This window comes from Equus caballus, chromosome 10 (assembly GCF_041296265.1).
Source record: "Equus caballus isolate H_3958 breed thoroughbred chromosome 10, TB-T2T, whole genome shotgun sequence".
Lineage (NCBI taxonomy): Eukaryota > Metazoa > Chordata > Mammalia > Perissodactyla > Equidae > Equus > Equus caballus.
In genome coordinates this window covers 86,968,915-86,983,720 of record NC_091693.1, presented here as the reverse complement: position 1 = coordinate 86,983,720, position 14,806 = coordinate 86,968,915, and the positions used below count along the sequence as shown (strand labels likewise).

General features: G+C 37.7%; 1 protein-coding gene across 42 annotated transcripts in view; it reads right to left on the bottom strand.

Annotated features, from left to right (window-relative positions):
* EYA4 (EYA transcriptional coactivator and phosphatase 4) overlaps positions 1 to 14,806 on the bottom strand; it is a 296,334-nt gene that overhangs the window by 39,750 nt on the left and 241,778 nt on the right. For 13 of the 42 annotated variants that reach the window (XM_070223913.1, XM_070223912.1, XM_070223900.1 and 10 more), the window contains 5 exons: positions 13,338 to 13,404; positions 11,990 to 12,132; positions 11,701 to 11,844; positions 9,962 to 10,041; positions 5,879 to 6,044 (listed from right to left, as the gene is read on the bottom strand). In XM_070223913.1, the coding sequence (XP_070080014.1) occupies positions 5,879 to 6,044; positions 9,962 to 10,041; positions 11,701 to 11,844; positions 11,990 to 12,132; positions 13,338 to 13,404 (600 nt within the window). Of the gene's footprint in view, positions 1 to 5,860; positions 6,045 to 9,961; positions 10,042 to 11,700; positions 11,848 to 11,989; positions 12,133 to 13,337; positions 13,405 to 14,806 lie in introns of all 42 variants that reach the window. The other 29 variants (XR_002811047.2, XR_002811046.2, XM_070223895.1 and 26 more) reach the window with 3 other exon arrangements.

The following is a 14,806-nucleotide window of genomic DNA, read 5'->3' as shown; positions in this document are numbered from 1 at the left end:
AAGGTCTTTAGTTACAAGGTTGAATATGCCCTATCTTAGAGTAAATCATGTTTCAGCTGACTTGTATAGGCATTTAATGAGACTTTAGGTATTTAAACAAACACCAACTTAAAAAAAAATCACACAAAATTTTTTCTATTTTTAGTTATGTTAATAGAATTTTCCTAAAGTTACAACATCCTGCAAATCAAATGTTCTCCTTCAAATAAAATGCTGCTTCAAATTAACCCTCATTAATTAAGCTTATGAAATTTTTTGGATGACATTCCATAAAACCTGTGTTTCTATCATTACAGATCAATTTTCAGGTGTCAATTATCATAAGAGGCATCTTTGTTCTTGTAACAGCACAAGAGCTGAAAAGACAAAAACTTGCAAAATCCCAAAGTCATTGTGATCAGTTACGGGCGGTTGACTGTTGACTGGATCCATAAAGAAGGAGTTTGGCAGGAACAACTGAGCTATTCAAACGAACTGGGAGCCAGCAGCATTCACGGCAAGGGAGTGAAAAGAGCAGAAGAGAAAGGGAAAAGATGGGTCATAGTAAGTGTCTGGGTTTCAATAAAAGCAGGACTTGATTCCTTCCAAGTTACTGAAAAATTTTAAAAGGGCTCTAAGAATTTGGACAAAATATGGACAGAAGTCTGCTGGTGGTAAAGGCACAGCCTTTTGGGAAACTATGAAGAGTAGCTCCACATTTATTAAACCCTTCGTATATGTCATGCACTGTCTTCTTTTCAAAAAAGTTCATCAAAATATGTGCTTGGCTTTATTCACTGCTCATTATGTCTGTGAGATTCCTCCATATTGTAGCCTGGAGCAGTTGTCTCTTTTTCCTTAATGTGGCTAGAAGTTCATTATAAATGTACACTATGCTTTATTTATCCAATCTGTTGATGAACATTTGGGTTATACATAGCTTTAGGCAATTATGAATAAAGCTGTTATAAACAGTCTTGTTCGTGTCTCTGTGGACCTGAGCTCCATTCTTCTAGGTTATATATACCTAGCAGTGGGGCTGTGCAGTCAGAGGAAAGGCATATGTTCATCTTTAGTAGACACTGACCACCTTTTTCCAAAGTAGTTGTATTAATTCTCCTACTAGCAATGAGCTGGTTGCTCCACATCCTTGCCAATGCTTGGTATTGCCAGCTTTTTTATGTTAGCTATTGTGGGGGTATGGTGGCATCTCACTGTAGTTTTAACTAGCATTTTCTTGATGAGCAATGATGTAGAACATTTTTCATATATTTCTTGCCCATTTGGTATCTTCTTTTTATTAAGTAACTGCTTAAATCTTTTGCCCATTTTAAATATTGGTTACCTTCTTCTTATTGAATTGTTAGAGCTCTTTATTGTGAAACATTCTTTACATATATATCTATCTGACTTAAACCTCATTTCAACCCAGTGAATTTGGTCCTTCATTACCCTCTGTTAATAATGGGAAAACTGGAGATATGCGGGACTTAATTAACTTAGGAAGATGAAACAGCTGGAATGATTCCAGAACTCTCACCTTAACCACCAGGTATACTTCCTCCCTTAACAGCAACAGACTCTCCAGGTTACAAAAAGGTCAAACCTATATCTGCTTCTACTGATCAAAAGAGTTATAGAGACTTTATATGATTTCTGTGAGAGTCAGGGCCAAGGAATTTATGGCAAGAACTTTACAGTGAAAGTGCAGGTCCTGACAAGGGCACGTGCTCTATCTGGGCAACTACACCAACCACCCAGGTGGACCTGGACAGACCTCCACACCTTCCGAAGGTGCTATCCTTTCTTCTGATAAAGGGTAAAACCAGGAACTTGAGCTCAACTTGGTCATTAAACATTTGTTGACATCCTTATTTTTTTTAAAGGAGAAAGCTGTTAATTCCAGTGCCTCTGCCAAATTCCACTCAGGTAATTGCCCTAGGGTCCATTAATGCTGCAGGTAGGGAAAATGCAAATTGGCAGGGAAGCTAAATGTGCTCAGTCCTTTCTATCTATATCCTCTGGTTAGCTTCAATTAAATGAATTAGCACTTTGCTTTCCTTCCTGTCCTTATGTGCAATGCCATGAATCTATGGAAAGTCTACTGAGTTCTCCCCAAGAAACTGGCTTCTTTTCAAAGAGTGAAGTGATGTTACTATATATATCCTTTACATTTCTGAAGCACGTGTAAAGTGTAAAGTTTAATAGCTCATGTATTGTAATGATTGCCAAGGTCTCAGAGTAAAGGATAATATTGCTACAAACTACTAATTACGTACATTTAATTCTAAAGATGTTTAAAATATTTAAAAAGGAGGAGCTACAAAAGCATCTCTAATCTTAACGTGCTAATTAGTTGTCAAGCTTTGGGAATGCAAATCAAAAATATAATATACCTAAGATAATCTTTATGTTAAAGGCAAAGGGAGATCTTTATAAAGATAACAAACTGAAATATCTATTCTTAATCAGCATGATAATGTTTCTTTAAATACACTGTCAAACTACCTAACAAGGTAAAGTAAATAACTGAATGCTCTTTGCAATTTCCAAATCACATCAGTCATTGCCAATTGTCCTAGGCTTTTTCTTGGGCCAACACTATAGGTGACTGAACAATCATCCTTTGACCAGTACAGTAATGAATAACTGTACCTTCTAAGTTTTAGATATTTAGATCCAACTTACTTTCATTAGGCTTATCTCTAAATCAGAACAACCAGCTGTCTCTTATAGACCATAAAGTATGTTTCCATTTTAAAAATGGGAGAAGTCAACAGTGAATGATTTATGAAAAACTGTGGATTTAATTGTTAGGTCTCTGCTTTAAGTCCAAAATGCAGAACCGTTCAATGGGAAATACTTTTCATACCCTTGAACTAAATATCTCAGATTTCATCCATAATAAAGAAAACTCCCACAGTTATAAACTTGTTTACTTTTTGGATGCATGCCAACTCTAAAGAGGCAAAAGCAAACTTAAAACCACCTTGACGGAGGGTCTGAGGTCACAAAATTCCTTAAAAATCCAGACATGTGTATTATTATGATTTTGGTAGACAGAAGAATACAGTCACAAGTAGAAATAATTTCTTCTCTAAGCTCAAAAGAAAGTTGATAAGATTTGAAAATTGTGTCAAACTGTTGGTATTAGCAACCAATGGAAGGCTGAAGAAATTACAGCATTCTGATAATGAATATGAGAATGTTACATATGGATGTGTGACATTCAAAGTCACACACTCAGAATATCCACATGCCCGCATTTACTATTTTTAATATAAATAAAACAGCTATTCAGAATATTGATTATTCCTCAACCGAATGGAAAGTATCCATTTTGTCTTTCCTACAGAGAAACTCTTGTGATCATATTGAAATTAGAGCAAAATCAACTTTTTACTCAAAGTTTTACCCAGAATCTACCATATTTGAAAACCAAATGGTTTTCATTCATGGCAGCTCTGTTTTAGTAACTAGAGTAGAGATGCTCCTGTCTGTCGTTCTGCCTCTGACGTCTTGACCATCACATAGTCTGTGGTTTTGTCTTTGAACACTGTCATCCTACCTTTTTTTACCATGGAGAAAGACCGTCCACAGTGTGAGGGGAGTATGTCAAATATCTCCTCACCTCAAGTGTCTCCCCTGCCGCTAAGCGGATTCTGAAATCACTCACTCTTTAAATTAAGATAAACTTCTTAAAGAAATACAAGAATTGACTCAAAGAGGATCAGCACAGATTTGGGACATAGGGTTTAGGATGGAAGGAGATTTAAGGCAAGGGAGGTACCCAGGGCGCAAAATGTCGGGTTCTGAGAGTGAATGCCTCCTCAAATTTTGCCCCCCATGCTTCCTTGCCTTCCCTTTGTCCTGTCCCTGCACGGGGCACAGCTGCTCAGAGAGGCTGAGGCTAGTGCGAAAGCCTGAACAGCAGCCTTAAGGGGACAAGGACCAGAAATTGAAAGGGTCTGTGTGCTCACAGGAGGGCGATCTAAAAGGAAGAAAAGGGGAAAGAAACTGACATGTAGGGGCCTCAAAGATGAGGTCTCGTCTACCTGACTCTTTTTCCTTGGGTCCATAGGTAGATTAGAAACAATATTCTGAACAGGGAACCAAAAAGAAAGGATGTTACCATTTCACCAATTCAAGATATGAGTGTGTCTTAGCTGTTGCTTAAAGTATCAGCTTCATTATCCCTTCTTTAAGTTCAAACGAGTTTTCTTGTTAATATGCCCCGCATTATCTAGGATTTTCCCTGTCTCAACACTCATACCATTATAATATTTGCTTGATCTTTGTTCTTGCTTGTGAAATGGAAGCTAAAGGTGTGCAGGTATTCATTCACTCCTGAAACATCAGCAGTGCCTGGCCCCTAATAGGCATTCGATAAATAACTGTTTAAGAGCCGTAAATCCTCTTGGAGCCACCGGCCCAGTTAGAAAGAAGTCACAGCGTTGTCACCATGTTTCCCTATCTTCCTGCCCTTCCAAAATTGGACGAAAAAGAAGCAGAGACGAGTCTGGATCTTGCAAATAAATGAAATCAGGAAAACATGCTTGACCATACTAAGGGTATTTAGAAAAATTCTTAACTTCATTTTTCTTATTGAGTTTGATTGTTCTTCCTATACTCTGGATGCAAGTCCTTCATCGGCTATGTGCTCTGCAAGTATTTTCTCCCAACCTGTGGCTCGTCTTCTTATTCTTATAACAGAGTCTTTTAAAGAGCAGAAGTTTTAAATTTTATGAAGTCTAAGTTATCTTTTCTTTTCTTTTAGGGATTGTGCTTTTAGTATCTTATCTATAATATCTCTATGTAACACCCAAGGCCACAAAGATTTCCTCCATGTTCTTCCAGGAGTTTTAGTTTTAGTTTTTACATGTATTGTATATGGTAGGAGTTATGAGTCAAGATTCTGCATTTTTTTTTTGCATACGGATATCCAATTGTTCCAGCACCACTTCTTGAAAAAAAACTATTTATTCTCCAATTGCCCTTGTACCTTTGTCAAAAATCCATTTTCCAATATATGCTTATGGGTTTGTTTCTGGACTCTCTATTCTGCATCATTGCTTTATGTATCCATCCTTTTGCCAATACCACACATTCGTGATTATAGTGTACACTAAAATAAGTCTTGAAATCAGGCAAAGTGAGTCCTCAAACTTTGTTCTTATTTTTCAAAATTATTTAGGCTATTCTAGTTCCTTTGCCTTTTCTTCTAATTTTAGAATCATCTTGATAATTTCTCCAAAAAGTCCTGCTGGAAGTTTTATTGGGATTAAAATGAATCTCTATTAAACTTGCTTTTAACTTTAAATATTTGAGTTGTGTTAAACATGTGCTAGCAAATACAATTCCAATAAGAATCCAGATAAGCTTCAGACAATGAAGAATACAATAGATTTTAAATATGTGCTGATCAGACAAAGATATTAAACTCTCTACCAATGGTCCTACACATTCTAGGAATGTAGGAAACGTTCACTGGCTGGAGCTACTGAAGACTTACAAAGGTGAATGAGCTGTAAAGACGCTCAACTATAAAGGGAATATTGTCACTTGTACCCAAAGAAGATACTATGACAACTTTTTTATGTTGTCAAGATCTTCACAAAATAAAGAATTAGTTTGGCAAAAGGTCCAGTTGATCTTTTGATATACATAGTCATAACGTACATTGCCATTTTGAGATTAAAATCTCCAAACTGTCCCACATCTAGGAGAAGTTTTCTGAAATGCCAGAAGAGCCTCATTTTACATAGTGAAGTTAACACAGATTAAACGTTAGCATAATTCTCTGAGAGCATCCAGCCTAGTTTTCCAAACGTCCATTTTCTCCGTATTATTAGCCACAAGAAAACATGTAAAAGTATTTCACCTGGATGAAGATCTGTACCTGGTTGGCTAGTCAGTCCTGGGAGAGATTCCTGCAACTGATAGGTCGACGTTGAGGATGACGTGCCGTCGGCTGTGTTATTTGACGTCATATATGCTCCATACGTTGATGCTGAGTAATACTGTGCATACTGGTTTTGGCCAAAGGCTGTGTAGGATGGATACTCCTGAAACAATAATTGAGATGTGTGGGTGTTTGACAGAGGAATTACCCTCTAGTATGCTCCAAAGAAAAGCAAACACTATGGTGATTGAAAGATTAGCATTTGGCTCCGTTTGTGTTGGAGTCCCCAGCTTTGAGGTGATCCTAATGAGTGCAGACTATTTTGTGGGCATTTTCTACATGCACATAGACATGAACCACCCTGCTGATTTTGCAAACTAGGTGCGAGTACACAATTTTTAATCTGCCTAAAGGCTGCCCATGCCTCACTTTGTCCCCATATTACTTATCCAAAGATTTACATCATCAGGTCTTAGGCATTTGAAGAGAAGATAGGATCAGTCTTATTTACAGCATCAGCTCTCACCCATCTCCTAACACCAGCTGCCAAGAGGACGTGTGGCTGCCTCTCCCAGCTTCCATCCAGACCTTGGTCTGCATCACTGAGATTTCTGTTCCCCGTCTAGGCTACCCTTGATAAACGCATAGGAAGTAAAGAGTAAACAAAAGAAGATGAATAGGAGACTCTCTTACCCAGCCTCTCACAGGCTACGTGCCACCTGAGGCCTTGACTTAGTCCTTAGTGAGGTTTTCAAATATGTACTTTGACTCATTTCTTACAGATAAAAAAGAAAGCATTGGATCAACTCCCTTAACCTGCTTTTAATTAAAAATTTTTAAGAACCTTGACATGATCTAAATAATCCTTCAAAATCTTTTTACATATTAAGATAATGAATAAGGATTTGTTGTGATAATTGGTGTTTAATATATCTAGCATGTTTTAGCCCAAACTGTTATCAGCGATGACAAATCTTTGGTCAGGATTAAGATCCCCTAATACACGTTTTTAAGGGAAAAAAGATCCACATTTGATGCAGTTTCCAAAAAAGGAAATTCTCTGTATAGGTAAACTTGTGTATAAACAAATTACGTGTATTATCAGAAAGGATTAAGCAGTATGACAGAAAACTAAAATTCTATTTGTCTGTTCATTTCAGGATCTGATGTTCCCCACTGCCACCTGTGAGCCATGAAAAAACCTCTTAGCGATATCTGGACAAAGTTCCTAGCCACACATCTTTCTCAGAGTAAAACAGTGACAGCAAACATTTACACAGCGCTTACTTTGTGCCACCTTACTTAGTGAGGCCTTAACTAGCTTTACTCATTTAATCCCCACAAACTCCTACGTGGTGTCATTATCGTCCTCATTTTACACTGAAGAGGATGAAGGCACAGAGTGGTTAGGTGACTTGCCCAAGATCAGACAGCAAGGTTCAGTACTGGAACTGGAACAAAGAGCCTGACTCCAGCATCTGAGTGCTGCAGCTCTCCCTAGGCTGCTCCTGCCGTCGGGGGAAGATGAAGTCACTCACTGGGCCGGTCCAGACTACCCGCTTCCAGTGAATACAGCGTCTTTTGTACTCAAACATTACTCAAAGATTGCCCCTACTCTGCATTTCCACTGTTGTCACCCTCGTCCAAGCTACTTTCACTTCCTGTTGCCGCCAATGGACCAACTTCCTAATCTGTCTCCTCATTTCCATTTTTGGCTTTCGCCAAAGTCCTTGAAGCCAGAGTAATCTCTTCAAAACAGAAATTGTCTGATGCTCTTCTCCTGCCCAAAAGCCTTTAATAGCCTTCCCCTGGGCTGAGAACAGAATAGAAATTCCTTATTGGAAATCATAGGGCCTACACGAGCAGGCCCTGCCCATCTCCGCAAACGTGTGTTGCCCCACCTGCCCCTCACGCACAGACTAAACTCCGGCCTGCTCTGAGTTCACTGACCCACCAAGTGTTTCACCCCTCAGGGCTCTGCTCCATGCTGCTTTCTTTGCCTGAAACACCCTTGTCCTCATTCTTCACCCAACTCTTGGAAGACTTGACCTAAATGTCATTTCCATAGAGAAGCCTTCCACGAAATCCCCCTACTCCAAACTAGATTCTATGAATATTGTTAATAGGACCCTGTTCTTTCCCTTCATGCTTTCTAATTCTACATTTACATATGTGTTTACTGGTTTACTGCCTGCCTCTCTTAGTAGGCCGTAAACGCCATGAGTCAGGAATCAGGTCCGACCCACCCCTGCCCCCACCTTCACGTCCCCAGCATACATATGAGTTCTTGTGTTTTTTTTTGTGTGTGTGAGGAAGATTAGCCCTGCGGTAACATCTGCTGCCAATCCTCCTCTTTTTGCTGAGGAAGACTGGCCCTGAGCTAACATCTGTGCCCATCTTCCTCTACTTTATAAGTGGGACGCCTGCCACAGCATGGCTTGACAAGTGGTATGTAGGTCCACACCCAGGATCCGAACCAGTGAGCCCTGGGCCGCCAAAGCGGATGTGCAAACTTAACCACTGCACCACTGGGCTGGGCTCCAGACCAGTTCTTAATAAATGATAGGCTCTCAATAAGTATTTGCTAAAAGAATAAACTGGTATTCAGACCATGGCCCAAAATACAGGTTACATTTTATATTGGAGCCATTGTATTTCAATATTAAATTGGTACTGGATCTGTTTTATGATGGAAGTCTACCTTCATCAATACATTTTCTCCCCCGTTATGAATCTTTTTCTAATCCTCCCAAGTAGAACAGAATAGTCTTGGCTTATTCCACCACTCGGCCTAGTGTATACTTCTATTTTTATATTCACTGCCTCACACCCTCTGTTGCATATTATTTTCATGTCTGTTTCTTCAGGAGGACTGTTTCCTTCCAGAGAGCAAGGGACAATGACTTATTGTTCTTGAATCCTCAGTGCCTAGTCAAAACTCTAATAGACAACAAGTGCCCAAAAAATGTTTGCCATATCAATAAATGTGTAAAACTAAGCTACCTGGATTATCAAAAATTCTCAATTTTTTAAATACAATTATACATACTGGCTCTGATGTTTAGTGTTCTAAGAAATTATTTTTCTAACTACTGCCAAATTACAGTTCAATCCTATCAAAATATTATTCCACATTACTTGATAATCAAAATTTCCTTTTCATTACGTTAATGAAATTTTAAAAAGAAGGCAATTAATATAATTCCTTCAGCAAATCCAAAGAGCAAATGTTTGTGCGGTATTTTACATTTTAGAATATATAAATCTCAGCAATTATATGAAAGTAAAATAGTGTATTGCCTACTCAGGAAACCAGTTACCCTTCCATCTTAACTACCCTAAACAAGACTGAACTAGGAAATAAGAACGAAAGATTTGGAAGTGACGATATATAAATTCATCTCACTCCAAGACAATTCACTCACTCAGGAACATTCATTCACGCTCCACACATAATTCTAACAAACTAGATCTTAAAACTCACAAAAATATTGAGAAAATGTAATTACGAGGAGGATTAATGACTGCTAGAGGCAGGCACAGTGACAAAAGCAAAAAATTACAGCTGTCAGGAGAGTAGGAAGCAAACATTTATTAAAAGGAATCATAGAATTAAAAAAAAAGCCAACAGTAGTCTGAGAGGCATTTTCTTTAGTAACAAATGATATTTTGGATTAAAAATGTTGGATAGTTTACAGCACAATCCAATTATTGATTATAGTTCCATAAAGCAATGTTCATAATGATAACCGTTTTATCAAGAAAATAAAATTATATTTAGTATTGTTTAAGACAATAGGGAAATGTGCAATACCTTTTGTAATTCCCCACCAAATGATTAAAACAATCACAGCTTAAATGTTTAAAAGACAAATCTTTAGCAACCAGAAAACCTAAAATATCCAGGGTTACACATATCCAAAGAATTCTAGATAGCTAATTTTTACTATCCTGCAATGCCAGCTTAATTTTAAATAAAGAAACGTGATTCTAGGAGAACACGCACTTATGTGGCAACCTGAAACTATTCTTCAAAAGTCTGAAACATATAAAAAGCATAAATACAAAAATCTACTATACCTGTTGTGAGCCGCTGAAATTTGTTGAATTGGAAACTGAATTATTTGCATAAATAGTAGAGGACGGTGCAAAACTAGAACCTAGAGATAAAGAACAAAGTGCATTTTCAAAGCATTTCTGGTAAAATAACAAAAATATTTCAAATTGCAGAACTCAATGAGAGAAATATGTCTTTAATTTTGTTGTTAAGATAGTGAAATTTGAAGTTGAGAGATTCATGGGGAGAATGCGCTTAGCTCTAGCCCCCTGGTGACAACAGGTAACGTCTTTCCTATAGCGTCTATGGAGCTAAACAGGAGCCCATGGGAACAGTCTCACCAGGGACCACAGCTACGCTTCAAGGGCTAAGCGTTTAGAAGTGCAGAAGTACTCACAGAATAAGCTATCACAGAGCCTGAGACTACGGGGACTGCTGGACTACTGGGTCTTTCAAATGGTCATATCAACTGCATTTGCCTCCAAAAGTCACTTGAATTAAACATCTGGACAGGGGTAGCTTAGAAAGTAAACACACCACCTTTTTAGAACTGATGCTGCAGCTCTGTCTTTTCATTCTTCTATGGGTTTTTTAGAACAAAAAGAGCTATGAACTAGAGTTCGGAATCAATGGGGTTTATATGGCCATAATCTAAGCTTTGAGGGCCTTCTAGAATTTTACAGAAATTTATTTTTAAAATGAGGGCAAAACCCGAAAGTGAACTATCAACTCACAGATTATTTTTCAAAAATATGTTGTCATGGAATGTGTTGTTAAGAGGTAAGAGGAGGCAGCTGATTACTTGCTTTATCAGCGTGTTTTGAATAGAAAGAGCATTATGTAATCAAGCCCGTTAGCCTTGGCCTGGAATAGCCAGTGTGAAAGTATTTGCAGGAAATGGATCAAATTGTCGCTCTGGTCTCTTTCATGCTGGGAATTGAAGCCAGGTGGCTCACTGTGGCTGTGGCATGTATGCAAATAGGCTTCTACCACATTCCAGGTGAAAGGAGGCCGGCCATTTCAGCCGGACAGCTCTAAGCAATTGTTTCAGTTTAGTCAACCGACTAAAATGTCAATACTAGTTGGTTCAAACATGTCAATATAGCCCTAAATTTATGACTAACAATATGGACAAAATGACATATAGGAATGAGCTTTTAATGTTTTTACTACATCACTAACATTTTTTCTGTAACTACTACATAACGATCAATAATTTTTAATTGGAGTCAAAAACAAGAAGAAAAATTAAATGATCATATATGGAGGACTTGGGGGAGGCAGTACAACTTATAAATATTCCTGTTAAGAAATGTAGTATCAATAGGGAAGAGGTATTTTAGGAACGAACAAAAATTCCTCAATTAGTCAATGATTAGAAAAGTGCTAATTCGAATTTAAATATAACCCAAACAGCATTACGTACTTGGGGAATACTAACAAGAAAATACTGATTTCTGTCTCGAATCTTTGAAATCACTTAAGTGGGTGTCAAACATGTGTCTGCTGGTTTGGAGGTGCTTTGCTTGGACCTGGTTTCCTGCCAATCTTATGCAACTTAAACTTAAGTATTTAAATTTGGCATGGGTCACGTTTCTTGACGTATATTCAACTCTTTTCATCATGTTCCTTCCTAGCTACTTGTCTTGTCTGACGAAACTGCGTGAGCAGTGGTCTGCACGATGGTACATTCCTAGTCTGAAGTCAAGGAGTTTCATTTAAAGGATTCCTCCTCACGTACCGTGTGTCCTGTGCTGCTTACCTGGCATCTGGTAGGAGTAAGCGGTCTGGCCGGGCTGCGGGGTAGAAAAGCCTGGACTGTAACTGAGGCACCCGCTCTGTAACGGGGACTGCGTCTGCGGAAGTCCACTCTCTGTCTTGATGCCTGGCAACATCACGCCCAAGTCTGCTTGAAAAACGCATGTGCGAACCACTTAATGAGTCGAACGATCTCACTCCTGAGTCGTAACTTACGTTACAACATACAATGACTAGCCAGCAGGACTACCTGCTTACAATCAAAGAAGGAGAAGAGAGAAGATGTGAAATACCGTAAGTGGGCAGGCTGTAGGGCTGTCCTGTCTGTGAGTAGGCTGTGTAGACGGCCGGCTGCTGCATCCCCGAATACTGAGTCTGGCCTGCATAGGCAGACATTGTTTGAGCTGCTGGTGTAGAAAGAATGTGTGGATAGGGCCTAAATATCAGAAAAATAGCATTACTGTGGCAACAAAGACTGCATATTAGTTCAGACAGCCTAGATTCAGTGAAACCTTACAATAACCAGGAAGTAATCCTCTTCTTTATCCACAATATAATTTTAACAACACAGGAAAGGACAAGAGTCTGAATGACAGGACCCAAGCTCTGCTACAAACCAGCCTAGTGACCTTGGACAAGTAATTTAAATTCTCTAAGTCTACACCCCACCTGTTAAATGAGAAATTTGGCTTAGACATTATATCTAAAGTCTCTTCCAGGTCTATAATTCCTGCTTACACCTGAAATCGTATTTCAATCAATGTGTGTGGTGTGGAAAATGGAGCACGGGCCAGTTAATTAATATGTTCATATTTCCAGTCAACATGAGTGATCTAACACTATGCAACAACTACAGAAGTCATTGAAAGCCCTACAAAGAATTATCTACCAAAAACTAGAAACCTTAAAATAAAAAAGAAAAAGAAAAATGTAGGTAGCTTCCTGAAAAGAAATGGAATGCCATTCTCTTCATCATGCTACATTTTACAGAATGTTCCCAAGTGGATATCCAGCCCCCAGCCTATACTTAAGGACAGACTCCAGCTGCTGCAGAAAATAACATTTAAATGTGTATAAATCAGGAATCCAAAATCTTGACACATCTGGCTGATTGCAAGCAAATTCAGATATACACCCAATAGAGTTAACTTGAAACTTTCACCACTGTCCTCAATAAGTTGACATTAGTTATAAAACAATAGAGCATATTCTTCAAAAGAATGCCTATTAGACCTTGAAATCCAATAAAAAATATTGTAATGATGGAACAAATTATGAAGTGTTGATGTCTAAATAAAATGTAACCTTTTTAGGTTTTCTTTAAACTAGCCAGCATTTTTGAATTTTCATTAAAAAATCAGCGTATCAGGTTTGAACCTGATGCTTTCCTCAAGGTATATAAAATATCCAGAATTAAGGAAATTGTCCAGAGAAAAGTGAGGGTATCTCCATTTCTAGATTTGCACAGGATATTATCCATATGCCTAATCTATCCAAGTAATCTATCAATGTCTCTATCTCTTGAACTTCCTATGACACACTTATATACATAAAAGTTGTTGTATTATGTGAATACAGATTAATAAAGATAATCCCAGAAAATGATTCTAACAAATTGGAAAGAATCTGCTGCCCACTTACTTGGACGCATAGAGCTGGGGGGGATACTGATGCGCTGATCTGGGGCTGTAGCCACTACTCGTTATGACTGGAAGACACAAGAACCAGGGCACAAAGGTTGCTTCATAAATATATTTCACTGGAGTATACAAAACCAATATGAAGAAATTATCATGTGATAGATATGTTTCTAAAAAGAAAATGAATTCATTTTCTAAAGAGAAACAGATGCCCAAACAGTTTCTTCTAATGAAACTGCAGTGAGTTTGTTCTAAGAGCATGAAATAAATTTTTCTCACAAATCATTTCCCTCCACTGTTCTTCCATTTTCTCAAATCATTAGCAGGCTCTTATGTGTTAACGTGCTATGAATAAATATCTTTGATTATAGGTAATTGAGCTTTCATGACATAAAAGTAAAGTTTTAAAATTTGTTAACTTCACATTTTAAATTTCAAATATGATGGCAATATATTGTTCTTCCTCCATATGTATCCTAATCGAAATACAACAAAAATTAAGAAAAATTTGAAGTTCCAACCTTCATTTTCAAATTGTAACAGGCTATCGTTTTCTATTTCCTTTCATTTTATCAATCAGATTAGTTAAAAAATGCAGAGTCCATAATATTCGAGTAATAATTGGAATATAACAGGAGGCATCAGTGATAACACAATACTTTTTTGAAAAAAAAACATAGTTGCAATATGCAGTAGCAATCAGATTTACAAATATACTTTAAACTCTCAGAGATAGCACTTTTTGAGAAGAACTTAAAGGTGAAAGTCAGGTCCTATTAACATTTCATCTAAACATGCAGCCCCCAACTGGACTATATCCAAAAGTTTGGAAGTTTCTCTTTCCTTTAACCATGCGCCTTGACTAAGACAGATGTACTGCGAATGGTCGGCCTCTGCAGCATTGAGGCAGTCCCTTCAGAGCCCGTCCATACTGGGCGCGCACACAGCCTGTCTTTATGAGGCCATCTGCTGTTCATTCACTTTTCAAAAAGATTAAAGTCGTACACAACGCAGTGCTGGAATTAGTTTAGTCTAATCAATCATAGTTATACTTCAAAGTACCACGTCCCTTCTAGGTTGTTCATAGTAATTCTGGAGCTAAACTTTTAGAATTGTAAAAGTGACAAATAGGTTTAGGTTGCTAACTATTTTATGAAACATGATATATTTCTATATCCAAATGCTATTAAGTGCCCTTGTGATCTACTGCTTCATAAACACATAGAATTTAATGTATTTAAAATGTTATTTAGCCTGTAAGCTCTGAGTATGGAAAATGTATTACAGTTTTCATAGCAATAGTGCAGAAAGTATGTTTTCAAGAATATTATGAATCAATTTTGAAAATCACTGAATATGACTCAAGATGTTGTGTTCTAAATATTTTCAGCAACCAAAATAAGTGAATTTGTTAAACATATTTGAAAATAAATTGACAATGAACCATTAATTTTCTACTTATTTACCGAA